Genomic DNA, 15,151 nt, shown 5'->3' on the forward strand with positions numbered 1-15,151 from the left:
TTTATAACCTTTTGCTTTCTTCCCGTCATTTCCTTTTTTAAAGACCTTTAATTTGGATCTACTTTTGGTTTTCTGCTTGGCATTCAAGAACTGGGAAGGCAAATAAGTGTGTGTGTGATAAACTGGCAGAGTAAAATTTCAAGATAGGAGAAATGAATTACTTATTAATAAGTAAGAGCCAGAAAAATTTCAAGTTGGCAACTAAAATTTAGGAAAAGAGAAATCATAGTGGCTAAGAAGCAGAAGTCACTTAAGCATTAATTTTTTAAATTTTTTATTTTTTTTCTTCCCCAACCCCCTAGGCATTAATTTTTAAGTGAAAATATAAGATTGTAATGAAACAACTTAGAATAAGAAGAGACCCGTTACTGTATTCACTCTACTCACTGCAAAGTCATGAATAGAATTACAGTTTAAAACTGTGCTCACTCTAAAGTTACCAACTTTGGAAAGATCACTCATATAAAAGAAATATTCACATAAAAGAAATAAAATACCATATATTACATAACATAAATAATCAGAAAAAAATAACTGATTAAATATAGTGGGACAGTAAATATACTAGTGTTATTTATTTGAAGAACTTTTAGAATAAAATTTAACTTACCTCTGATAAAGCCGAAGAAAAGTGGTTGCAGTTTTTATGCATCAAATGGTAAGCGTTGCCTTTGTATTCTTTTCCCAATTCTTCTACAATTTTTTCTATATCATCTTCTAGGAAGTCGGTGCTCCCTAAAACAACAGCTTCTCTTAAAGAACAAAAAAAAAAAAAGAAAAAAAAAAGAAAAAAAGAATATAGCTGCGTGAGTTATAGGTATTATAGGCATGCTTAAAGACTCATTTCCAGAAATGCTTATTGCCAGGAATATTATGACTGATGTAACAAAGCAGGGTTACTGTGAGAAGACTAAAAGGTAAATGAGGTATTTTAATAATTTCGATTATTTTCTACTTTTTAAAAGCAATAAACTCTTAAGTATACCACTTCTAAATAATACAAATGCAAAATAAGTCATTTTCTTTATTAAACAGTGTCATATTAAAAATATAATGTCACAGTTATTTTTATTACTATTACATTAGCAGTTACATTATTAGAGAACCAGATCCATGCTGCAAATATTCTTGCTTAATTACACTCACCATCAAATGGCTGGTCATATTCTCACTTAGAAATAATCTTTTAAGTTATCTGCCACTCGGCTGCAGTGAGATGGCTGTCAAATGACTAATTTTTAAAGAAGCATTATAAACCCAAAACCCTCTAAAACAATACACCAAACCAAAAACACAATACACCAAACCAAAAAAGCAACCAGCCCCGTCACCACTCCCAAACTATTACCCTGGAAATGCAATAGACATCATTCAATAGAGAGTAGAATTTTAGTCAGATACAAGTCAGGCATCCAAGAAAGCTGACAATACTTAGAACATCCTTTTATCTAGCAGTTTTGACCAAAGGGAGACCTAAGGAATGGATTCAGGCTGGCATTATAGCACTTCTGTATGTAAATATTTCAAATTAGTTATAGGTTAAGAGAATAATTAACTCAGTAGTGATAAAAAGATACAACCCTATACTGAATTTCAATGTTATAACCTCATTTCACTATTTTTCACTTGGCAAGTTAACTATTATAGGTCCAGAAGTTTCTTTAAAGTTCCTTGAAACTAAGATTCTAAATATCACTTTAAATACAAAACTCAATTAAGGAATGGAAATTTGATTATTAGCATTCAGGTTTTCAGTGCTGTTTACTACACATAAGCCTCCACAGTACACTCAGATCCATAATTTTAGGTTTATCGATACATATAATACACGTACCTTAACAACAGTTTCTTGGCTAATCTACTCAAATTATTTTAGTTTAGTTATTTCAAGTTTGTAAACAGTGTCCCTTTCATTGGGAAAATGAAGAGATTTTTAAGAGTGTTAAGTAGGTCACAGTAAAACTTTCCTCCATCTCCCCCCAAATAGGAGACTGACGGGAAGCAGTCATTATATAGGAAATGTTTTCTAAAGCAGAATCTTATACCAGGTAAAAACACTTTTAAAGTAGACATAGTAACTTCTGTGGGTCCTGAATAAGAGCAACAGACTTCCTTATTTCAGGCACTTTATTTGGCTGATTACTATCTTTACACAACAATTTAGATTTGATTTTAAAGTGTCCGCAACTAAAACAACATTAAAGAAACATTTTAAGTTCCTAGATTTTAATCTACAGAATGAATTCTGTATGCCTGAAAACAAGCTTTGGCATCTAAGACAGTGTAATAAAAATTATCCTCCCTACTTACTTAAATTTAAATGTTTCTCCTAGTTCAGAAGCATTTCCTGGGGAAATTTCAAATATTCCAGAAAAGGGGTAAGGATGGCCACCATAAGCAAATTCTGAAAAGAGAAAACTCATGATTTTTAGTATTTATCACATAAAACTTAACCAGTATGCTGAATCAGATTTAATAAATGATGAGGATAATAATGATACCATCTAAATATTTTTCAATTTAGTAATGCTTTTACAAACATCTTATTTACCTATTGCTTGTATAGAACAGTTGACGTAAAGGACTTGAAACTCTAATAACAAAAGACGCTCAAAGGTAATCCTGACTTCTATATTTACTTTATATTGGCTAGAGGAGACTGGCTAACACTCAAAGGTGAAAAAAGTCCCTGCGTTTACCTATCACGCCAAAGTATGTAGGTGGTCAGTTCTGTGTTTTGCCACTTTCTAAATTAAAGTGATCAAATTTCAAACCTGGACTTTACTGGAAAAACTGTCTAATAACAATGAGTTTTCATGGTTCCTGAGATGAAGACTCTTGTTTTATCTTTGAGTAAGAGGGAAAAAAATTAGCAAACCAAAAAAACTGAATTCAATTCCCCTCATTCAAGAAAAGATAAGCTGCAAAATTAACATACACACCCACGCACACATAAAGACACACACACTTTCCACAGCACATCTTTAAGCTAGGAGAGAGCTACTTGTACTACAGTGAATGTACATCCAGCCTCATCAGATATAAACTCTCATTCAGAACAAAAATGGAGAATGGTTTCAAATCAGGAAGGAAATAAAATTTCTGGCTACAATTCTGGTACTAGATACTTCAATATTTAAGTGGCAAATCTTAGTAGACTTACTTAAAGTATTCCAAACAAATGCTTAAATTAATCTTGTCACTTAAAATTTATTAAATACAATCTTATAAGGTCAGAACAAAGCATGGGAAAGAAAAAGGCAATTCTACAATACATTTACTTTTGATTCAGACCTTTCAGAAAAAAAAAGCAATAATGTAGAATAAAAAAGTATTTAGCATTTAATTCTAAAACATACATTAAAAATTTAATGACAGAATTTTATAAAACACTGTAGATAAGGTTAGATGTGAAAAGATCGTATTTCAACTTTCTCAATTATGGTAAGGAAAGTTGTAGACCCACTTATTCTTCTATTCAAGAAGCAATAATTCACTTTTAGGAATGTATTTGGCCCTGGCTTTGCTGTTTTGAGCCATGTTTCTAATTATTCCTAAGTCATTTTATGAATGGGAGCAATGATTAGGCAGATAAATGGATAATGGACTAGTATATAAGAATACTTGGGTTCAAGTCCTAGTTCTGTTAATTAGCAGTATGACTTTCAGCAGGTCTGAGCTTTAGTTTCTTCATCTGAAAAATGGAGAAAATGTCTCATGCTCCAATCTACCTCAGAGCAGCGAGGTCATGTGGTCCAAAATTCGATGGCACTTAAAAAAAAAAAAACTGTAACACACATACAAATTCAGCTAAAAGGGAATATACATGCAACTTTGGCAAAAGCCAAATCAAACCGGGAGCAAACCCACAGACTACCATTTCATCAATACTCCAACCACTGGAACTTTCAGCACAAACCTCACTGCTTTTTGGAATTATCTGGTAGATGCAGTCTTTCAGGTAAAATGGAGCTTATATGGCAGATCTTTATAGCCAATATTTAATATGGTACACTGCACCTAGAAGCAGTTAATTTAGCATATAAAAAAGGGACAGTAAAACACCACACTGACACATTTAAGTAAATGAGCCTTTTCTTTGTATTAGCTGAAGTTGTTATGTAGTCTTCAGGGGTAACTGGGAGTAAAGTGCAGTAACATTATAGCAAAGACTTCCTAGCTGAAGCAAATAAAAGCATTTCTGCTATATGGTGAGTTTATGATTCAAACTAGTGTATTATTACAAGCTTGATGAAATCAGCAATGTGATCTGTCTTATGCAGAACATTCTACTTACAACTTGATCAGGAGATTATCTTGTATCAAGAGAGAATTAGAACAAAGGAAAAAGCTGCTGAAACAGAGCTGCTTGATTTAGTGGCTCCAGTTATGTTTATCATAACGAAGGGTAATAAAGAATAAAAAGGGCTGAGTTAATGACAAAGGCCATCATTCTTAAGCAAAAAGCTAGATGTAATCAAAGGCAGGATTTGCTCAGCAATATTTTTAAACTTTATATATTTGTAGGTCTACAAAAACAAATTTATTACTGAAATTCCCTCAGGAAATTGGTATTTCAAGTTTGACATTCTAGCACCAACCCTTTTCCAATCAAAATGATTATTTTTATCACACTATTTTTCAAAGTGCAAGGTTTCTTTGGAATGCCAATACATATTAAGGCAAAACTGTCATAGTATAACAATCTTGAAAGGAAAATATTTTTTAAGACATAGTACCTAGAATAAAAGATAACCAAATCAATGTACACTTGTGTACTTTGAGTACTTTCTCCCCAGATACATTCCACTTTGGGCATTTTTCCAAAATACAGTATAAACAAATATGGGGAGATTTTCTTCTACTTTTTAAAGTATGGAAGTACTTAAAAAAAAAAAAAAGGAAGAGCTACAGTCATGATTTTGCAACTCCTTTAAATGAGAAAAATCTTCAGAAAGTATATTTAGACTGTGTGTACACGTACCTCTGCCATATACTTCAATTCCTGAATGAAAAACTCCAATTCCAATGGATGAGGTGTATTCGTTCATCCAATACTGAAGAAGAAAAAAAAAGATTCAGAATATTTGTTCATTTATAATTCAAATCCACGTTATAGGAGGCTACTAATTTCCAAATCTTTTACTGAATATTTAGGCCTTTCTAATCCCATTTCTTGGTATTTTCCTTACAGGTCTGAAACTCCCATGATAACGACGCATTCAGTCCTAACTCTGTGCCTTTGCTTATGCCACATCCCATATGGAATTCAAATGAATGTCTCAGTTTGTGTATCAGCACCTTTTCTAAGGCTTAGCACATAAGCCATAAAATCTAAACCTGGTTAGGTTGGGGAAGTGATATAAAAGCTCTCCTGTTAGTGACTTTTTAAAGAATCACATATAATATCTGTGTTCATACCTATTTTTCTTCTATCTTAAGCGTTCCCTTTCATTCTCTGGTATGCTCCCTTAAGACAGGGATATTTTATTCTTTTTCAAAAGCGTTTGGCATACATGTCCTGATTCAGCTCAAAGTTTGATAATGATAATATTAGGAATAAATAACATGAGGCACAAAGATTAGAACAATCTTCTTACTGTTGGCATGAAGAAAAACTTCCCAGAAAAGGCAATATCTGAACTGAGTTTTTAGGAACAAATGAGATTTCCCCACACAAAAAATATGGAAGGTAAAGTGAGGTTGCTGGGGGGAGGTGGTGGGGAATGAGAAGAAATGCCAGGTAGAGGGAAGTGGATGTACACAAGTAATGTGATGTGAAATTCTGTGAGATGACTGTGAAAGGGGTTAGTGTGGAGGGGAGAGGGTTACACCTAGAAGGTAAAGGAGTTAATGCTAAACAAACACTTAGGTAACACTTAACAGTGTTACAAACCTATTTGATTTCTCCCAGGTTAGAGGGTAGATGATTTGATTTTAAGTTTTCTAGGTTTATTCAAGTCAGCCAGTTTCTCCCAGACCTGGGAAAATGCACATTCTCATACACTGCTGGAGGAAGCATAAACGATAAGGGAGACTTTTCCCCCTAAAATGTTACTGGAAGAAAAATTAAACAATAATAAACAAGAAACATTTAAAAAAGAACAAGGGACTGTCTCATCTAGATATCAAAATAATCATTAAAACAGTATGGTACTGGGCTTCCCTGGTGGCACAGTGGTTGAGAGTCTGCCTGCTGATGCAGGGGACATGTGTTCGTGCCCCAGTCCGGGAAGATCCCACATGCCGCGGAGTGGCTGGGCCCGTGAGCCATGGCCGCTGAGCCTGCGCATCTGGAGCCTGTGCTCCGCAATGGGACAGGCCACAACAGTGAGAGGCCCACGTACTGCAAAAAACCCCAAAAAACCCAAAAAGAGAAAAAAAACCAGTATGGTACTGTTGCAGGAACATCCTTGTATACATAAGAATCTGGTATATGAAAAAGGTAGTATTTAAAATTAATGATAAAGAATAAGTTATTATAAATGTGTTGATAAAATTGACTATGCATAAAAATACATTTCACACATCTAAAACTTTCAGTGTTTCTAAAAATAATCGTATAGAAGAAAATAAAATAGATTTAAAAAATCTTAAAATGAACTTATCTACAAAACAGAAACAGACTCACAGAATTAGGAGAATGAACTTATGGTTCCCAGGGGGGAAGGACAGACTAGGAGTTTGGGATTGACATGTACACACTGCTATATTTAAAAGAGATAACCAACAAGGACCTACTGTATAGCACAGAGAACTCTGCTCAGTATTCTATAATAAGTTTTAAAAATAAAGAAAAAAAAAATCTTAGATGGGAAAAGCCAACCTAAGCAAAGCAAAACCTAGCATAGAGGAAAACAACAGATATTTAACATAAACATTTACAACTTTTTATTGTGTAAAACTACACAAACAATAACAAAAGATAAAGAATACACAGGGAGAAAAAAGTTGTTAACACTAAGATCAGTATGAGAATACAAATCTTCCTCTCTATCTCATCCTATTTGATTCCTGATTTTGGACAGTCTGAATTTAGATGGCAAGTTAGGAAGGTGAGTGACACCTTTTTATCTGAAACAATTTGATTTTGGATGGAGAGTAGCGAGGGTACATATAGTAAGGGATTTCTCAAAGCATTTATCCATCTATTTAATTCCAGAATTTGGGCAGCAAAAGTTCAGACAGCAAGGGATACTATATACAAAAACTCCACTAAAAAAAATAACTCCCACAGACAAAAGTGAGCAATCAAAGAAGAAATCCAGTGGTTAACAAACATGGACTAGTAAACAGATCTCCTTAGTAACAGAAAAATGCTAATTAAAACAATAAGTTACCATTCATTTTTTTTTGGCCTCTCAGCTTGCGGGATCTTAGTTCCCTGACCAGGGATTGAACCCAGGCCCTAGGCAGTGAGAGTGCACAGTCTTAACCACTGGACCACAAGGGAATTCCCTACTTTTTTTTTTTTTCTTTTATTCATTGTATTGGCAAATATACAAAATATTGCTAATACTTAGTGTTGGTAAGGATGTCAGGAAGATACTGCAGAAATGTGAATCAATGACAATTAATTAACCATTCTACCTCCCGGAATCTAGCCTACAGAAATGCTTGAACATAGGCAGAGACATGTTCCAGGGTATTAACTGCAGTTGTCTATAGCACTGAAAAACTGGAAACAATCTAAATATCGATAGGGAAATGGCTACATAAACGATGGTAAATCCATATTATGAACTATCATACAGCTACTGAAATAAATGAGTTAACTCAATATGTAAGGGCATAAAAAGATATCTAAGACACATAAAGTAAAAACACCAGGTCATACTACATCATCTGTAGCAAGATCACATTTTTGTAAGTTAAATAAATTGGCCCCGAGTGTATGTTTACATGCTAAATATGGAAAAATAAAACCACCACCAATTACAACAAAAGAAAGTTTGAAGCATTACAGATCAAACTGTTAACAGTTTGGGGGAGGGGAGTAGATATAGCGCAGGGGTGGGAATACAGGTGTGTAAAGGAATACTTTCACTTTTAACTCCATACATTTCAGGACTGTTTTTCTGAATTTTATGAATTATGTGTATTACCAACTTTTATAATTAGAAAAATGTTAAAGTAAAATACTATATTCTCTTAGCTTAACAGGCTTCAATTTATTTGAACATTTATACTATCTTAAAAGAATAGGCTGCATATATATAAAACACAAGCAGCAGCATTATCTGTAGTAGCAAAATACTGGTAACAACTTAAATGTGCACATATAAGGTACTGGCTGAATAAACTATGATAAACAATATCTGGAATATACAAAGCCATAAAAAGAAGGGGGATACTCTCGAGAAACTGACAGGGAGTAATTTCTAGGATATGTTAGGCGAACAAAAGGAAAAGAAAAATGGAGACATGGCAAAATGATACAGAGGCTGGTCTGATGGTGCTTTCATTGGTCAACTTTGGGAAAATCTGAATATCAAAAAGAATAACGACAATAATGGACTATAGCATATTGAATAAGAAATAATCTGAGTCCACAGTAATATCAAAAAAACCCCCAAACCCCCATACAAAACAGAATAGAAAAACAAAAAGTGAAGGGAGAGAAAGCTCTTTTTACAGAGGAAAGTCACCTAATAAATATGAAGTAAAGGCAGAATTAAATAATTTTGCACCTCCAGCTGATGCAGGCAAGGATCATGGATGCTAAAACCATTGGGAGAAGGTTGTTGAAGAACAATGTTCCCATGGTCTTAAAGTATCAACCTCACATTTTCCTAAATTATAAGGAGAAAAGATACCTTAGCAATGGAAAATTATGGTGAGTATCATCTTATCCAAGTGATTAAACTGAGTGTCATCAACAGTTGGACAAACTGATGTTATGTGCCTCCTGATGTGATGAAATAGAAAGCGTTTCCTTTGTTAGTTTTCTTTTCAAATATATTAAACAGAATATAATCATAAGGAAAAATCAGGTAAGTCTGGACTGTGGGACATTCTATAAGAAAAACAGCCTGGTCTTTTAAAAAATAATGACATTAAAGTCAAAAGAAGGGCGGCTATTCTTTAAGGAAGATTAAAAGGACACGATAACTATCAATATATACAACGAAGGAGCTCTGACTGGATCCTAGATTAAAAAAGAACAAAAAGCCAAAGACATTATTGGGATAATTGGGGGAAATATTAATATGGATTGTTCATTAGATAAATTATTGTATCAACTGAAAACTTCTTGGGTTTGGTAAATAGTACTGTGGTTAAGTAGACAATGTCTTATTGGGAAATACATGTTGAAGTATTTAGAAATGAAATGTTATAATGGTGGTGACATTTTCTGTGTGTGTGTGTGTGTGTGTGTGTAGAAGAGGGTAAAAGAAAACAAATATGGTTAAAAACTGGTGAATCTAGGTGAAGAGTATATAAAACGTACTCTTCTTTCACTTTTTTTGAAGATTTAAACATTTTCAAAATAAAAAGTTAGTGAGAACCAAAGAGAACAATCTACTCCTTGTCTCCTTCCGACAGAAAAGATACCTTTCCAAGTTTCCTGCTATCCTCCTCCTTTCTCCCCTGCCTTTTACAGAAAGAGAGTAGAAAATACCACAAGCTGATCATACTAGTCTGCATAAAAATTCTGCTAGTCTTTTTTAAAAAACTGAGTTATAATTAACAAAATGTTATATTAGCTTCAGGTATACAACACAGTGATTCAATATTTTTATGTTATGAAATGGTCACCACAATAAGACCAGCTACCATCCATCACCATATCAAGTCATTACAATATTATTGATTATATTCCCTATGTGGACATCACATCCCCATGACTTCATTATTTTATAGCTGGAAGTCTGTATCTCTTAATCCCCCTTCACCTATTTCATCTATCTTCCCACCCCACCCTCCTATGGCAACTACTATCTATGAGTTTGTTTCTGTTCTGTCTTGTTTGTTCATTTGTTTTTGATTTTTTTTCAGATTCTACATATAAGTGAAATCATATGGATTTTTTTTTTTTTTTTTTTTTGCGGTATGCAGGCCCCACACTGCTGCAGCCTCTCCCGTTGCGGAGCACAGGCTCCGGACGCGCCGGCTCAGCGGCCATGGCTCACGGGCTCAGCTGCTCCGCAGCATGTGGGATCCTCCCGGACCGGGGCATGAACCCGTGTCCCCTGCATTGGCAGGCAGACTCCCAACCACTGCGCCACCAGGGAAACCCTGGAATTTGTTTTTCTCTGACTTATTTCACTTAGCATAATGCCCTCCAGAAATATTTACGTTGCTGCAAATTGCAAGATTTCACTCTTTTTTTTAATGGCTGAGTAATATGCCAACGTGTGTGTGTATACACACACACACACACACACACACACACACATAGACGCACCACATCTTCTTTATCCATTCATCCATTGATGGACATTTAGGTTGCTTCTATATCTTGGCTACTGCAGTCAGTGGTTTCCTTGGCAGCCAACTTCTAGGACTTAAATTGTCTCTTCCAATTGAGAAATCTCATTGCTTATACTGTTTACAACCAATAATTTGATCTACTAACTGATTTCCTTAACAATGACACCAACAGGCTTTTGTTCTGGATGCAGACAGCTCCTACTTAAAGTTACCTGTTCTCTTTTTACAGTGTGAGCACTTCTCTTTCAAAATATAGAGTATTTTAAAAAAGAGACAGATACAAAATTGTTGTCTGCAATAATCGAAAGGTTTTAAACTCTTAGTAAATCGAACATTTATTTCCATTTAATGTATAGTATCGCTTAATTTTAACAATTTATCTTTTGTTGATCAGTAAACAGCATTCTGAAAGTGCATAATGGGAATCTAAATGTTTTATTAAGAGATAGAAAGTCTTTCACTGATTAAAAAAAAAATCTGCACACTTATTTTTAGCCAAAGAGTTAAGAAAGGGTTAGGATGGGAATGCACTTGTCAGAGTGGGGATCCTGGACTCAGAAATCTTTTATTCTCTGCTGTTTCACAGTTGAAAATAATCTCTTCCACGTTAGAACTTCTGTATGTTGCCTGTGTGTGTGTGTGTGTGTGTGTGTGTGTGTGTGTGTGTTGTGTGTGTATACGTATATACATACTTTAGTTTGAAATTTCCCTGCATTCAAGATTTTACATTATACATATAAAAGGTTATGTTTTGACACATTTCATAAACTGGAAAATCTATAAAATGAGAGAAACTTAAATATGAGAGAGAAATGTACCATCTAAAAATCTGGTCAGTCCTTTGGAGTTTACTATAATGAGATTTGACCTATGTAAGGTTTCTAAAGAATTGCTGAGACACTGCAATGAAAAATGAATACCTGACAGGCTTTGCAAGTGGTAATGTTACCTCTACTCTCAGATGGAAAGTTGGACAATCAGGTAAAGTGCTTCTGCTCAAGGGTTAGGCAGCCGGCAGGTTGCTAGGAAAAGGATTTCTTAACCCAGAGATATTCCTTTGAACAGTATTAAAAAGCAGAAGCTACCCGCTCTTAACATTACTTGTTTCCTAAAGGCTCTGTCTCAATATTCTGTGCCAGGCAGGAATTAACGCTGATGTTGCTTATTCACTGTTAGCAATAACAATGAGGGACTCAATAGTTCTTTGCTTTTCATGTTCTTTGTACCTTCTATCCTTAGAAAGGGCCCCAAATGTTAAGAGTTAATTCATTTTCTAGATTAAAGCAACTATTTACTAGTTAGAAATCTATTACTAGATATCGCTACTGACCTTACAGAAACAAAATGATTATAAAGAATACTATAAGCAACTGTATACTAACAGATTAGATAACTGAGATGAAATGGATAAATTCCTGGAAAGACATGAAGTACCAAAACTGAATCAAGAAGAGAGAGAAAATCTGAATAGATCTATAATGAATGCGAATAAAAAAAAGAGAATAAATTAGTAATTTTAAAACTACCCTCAAAGAAAAGCCTACAACCAGATGATTTTGGTGAATTCTACCAAATATTTAAACAAGAATACTAATTCTTCATAAACTGCTCAAAAGAAAAGGGGACTCTTCCCAAATCATTCTATGAGGCCAGTATTAATTTGACACCAAAACCAGACAAAGACATCATAAGGAAACTACAGATCAGTCTCGTATGAATACCCACTCAAAAATCCTCAACAAAATACAAGCAAATTGAATTCAGCAACATATAAAAAGGATTATACCACGACCAAGTGGTATTTATTCCAGGAATGCAAAACGGATTTAACATCCCCCCAAATCAATTAATGTAATATACCATAGCACTAGAGTAAAGGACAAAATCCACAAAATACAACACTTTTCATGACCAAAACACTCAACAAACTAGGAATATAAGGAAACTTCTCCAACTTGATAAAGGTTATCTATGAAAAACTCACAGCTCACATCATACTTAATGGTGAAAGACTTAATGCTTTCCCTTTAAGATCAGGAACAAAACAAGGATATCTGCTCTTGCCACTTCTATGAAACACTGTACTGGAGATTCTAGCCAAGGTAAATAGAGAAGAAAAAGAAATAAAAGACATTCAGATTGGAAAAGAAGTAAAATTATTTCTATTTGCAAATGACATGATCTTGTATATAGGAAATTATAAGTAATCTACTAAAAAAATACTAAAACCAATAATAATAAACAAGTTCAGGAAGGTTGCTGGGTACAAGATTAATATACAAACATCAACTGTAATCCTATATACTAGCAGTAAACAATACAAAAATGAAATTAGGAAAACAATTCCCTTTAAAGTTGCAGTAAAAAATATTTAGGGATAAATTTAACAAAGAACTATATAACTTTGTAAGTGAAAACTATAAACATTACTGAAAGAATTTAAAGACCTAAATAAATGGAAAGACATTCCATGCTCACAGATTAGAAGACAATATTGTTAGGATTGCAGTACTCTCTGAATTGACCTGATTCATTGCTATCCTTATCCAAGTCCCAGCTGCCTTTTCTGCAGAAATTGACAAGCTAATGCTGGAAATTCAAGGGACCCATGATAGCCAAGACAATCTTGAAAAAGTTGGAATACTCACACTTCCTGGTTTCAAAACTTAGTACAGGGCTACAGTAATTAACACACTGTGTAACTGGCACAAAGACAGAAATACAGACCAATGGAAGAATCCAGTTCAGAAAGAAACCCTTATATTTATGGTCAACTGATTCTCAACAAGGGTGCCAAGATAATTCAATGGGGGAAATGAACAGTATTTTCAAGAAATTGGACTGTGACAACTGGACATTCACATGCAAATAAATGAACTGGGACTCCTACCTCACACCATATACAAAGATTAACTCAAAATGAGTCAAAGACCTAAATGTAAAAGCTAAAACTATAAAACTCTAAGAAGATAACAAAAGTATATCTTCATGATCTTAAATTAGGCAACAGTCTCTCAGTTGTGACACCAAATATACAAGCAACAAAATAAAAAAATAAATTGGACTTCATAAAAATTAAAACCTTTCGTGATTCAAAAGACACCATAAGTAAAATGAAAAAGCAACCCACAGACTGGGAGAAATTTGATAAGGGATGTATATCCGGAATATATAAAGAACTCTTAGAAATCAAGAACACCACAAATAACCCAATTAAAAAATGGGCAAAGGATCTAAATAGGTATTTCTCTAAAGAAGACAGACAAATAAAAACTACCATTAGATGCATTTCACACCCACTCAGATGACTATATTCAAAAAGACAGATATAACAAGTGTTGACAAGGATGCAGAGGAACTGGAATCCTCATACACCGATGATGGGATTTTAAAATGGTAGAGCAGTTTTATTTTATTTATTATTATTTTTAGTTAAAAAAATTTTTAATTTTATATTGGAGTATAGTTGCTTAACAATATTGTGTTAGTTTCAAGTGTACAGCAAAGTGATTCAGTTATACATATACATGCATCTATTCTTTTTCAAATTCTTTTCCCATTTAGGTTATTACAGAATATTGAGCAGTGTTCCCTGTGCTATACAGTAGGTCCTTGTTATCTATTTTAAACACAACAGTGTGTACATGTCAATCCCAAACTCCCAATCTATCTTCTCTTCCCACCCTTCGCCCCTGGTAACCATAAGTTTGTTCTCTAAGTCTGTAAGTCTATTTTGTAAATAATTTCATTTGTATCATTTTTTTTTAGATTCCATATAAGCTATATCATATGATATTTGTCTTTCTCTGTCTTACTTCACTTAGTGTGATAATCTCCAGGTCCACTGTGTTGCTGCAAATGGCATTATTTCATTCTTTTTAATGGCTGAGTAATATTCCATAGTATATATGTAAAACGGTACAGCAGTTTTGGAAAAATTTGGCAGTTTCTCAAAAAAATATTAAGCCTAAAGTTACTATATGACCCACAATTTCACTCCTGGGTTTATACTCAAGAGAAATGAAAATATATAGTCACACGAAAACTTTTCATCTATGTTCACAGTAGTATTACTCACTATAGCCAAAAAGTGGAAACAACCCAAATGACCCTTAACTGATGAATGAATAAATACAGTGTGGTATATCTATAAAATGTAGTATTATTTCTCAACAAAAAGGAAAGAAGTACTGATGCATGCAGCAAATGAATGAACCTTGATAACATTATGCTAGGTGAAATAAGTCAATCACAAAAGACCACAGAGTGTATAATTCCATTTATATGAAATGCCTAGAATAGGTAAATTTATACAGATAGAAAATAGATTAGTGGCTACTTATGACTGGGAGGTTTGCAGGGAAATGGGGAGTGACTGCCAATGGGTATACGGTTTCTTTCTGGGGCAATGAAAAATGTCTAATATTGAATGCAATGATGGTTGTAAAACTCTGAATATACCAAAATCCACTGAATTATACACAAAGGGTAAACTGTATGGTATGTGAACTATATCTCAATAAAACTGTTTAAAAAATGCTAGGAATAGAAGTAAAGGATCTACTAACTTGTACCAAATGGTAGAAGAGTATATACTTTCACAATTGGCAAACCTAAACAAAAACTATTCTATAAATATCATGAATCCTCCAAGGACAAAATTTCCTGCAGATACTTATCCCCAATCAAAAACTTTAGATTATTTCTCAAATTACAG

At 33.9% G+C, this 15,151-nt stretch overlaps 1 protein-coding gene across 1 annotated transcript in view; it reads right to left on the reverse strand.

Moving 5' to 3' along the window:
• The window catches only part of DESI2 (desumoylating isopeptidase 2), a 40,499-nt gene that overhangs the window by 7,519 nt on the left and 17,829 nt on the right, over positions 1-15,151 (reverse strand). Inside the window, exons 2-4 of the mRNA XM_082832944.1 lie at positions 4,985-5,057; positions 2,311-2,404; positions 611-752 (exon numbers count right to left, since the gene is read on the reverse strand). Coding sequence (XP_082689070.1) covers positions 611-752; positions 2,311-2,404; positions 4,985-5,057 — 309 coding nt within the window. The remainder of the gene's footprint in view (positions 1-610; positions 753-2,310; positions 2,405-4,984; positions 5,058-15,151) is intronic.

This window comes from Leucopleurus acutus, assembly GCF_964270905.1.
Source record: "Leucopleurus acutus genome assembly, chromosome: 2".
NCBI lineage: Eukaryota > Metazoa > Chordata > Mammalia > Artiodactyla > Delphinidae > Leucopleurus > Leucopleurus acutus.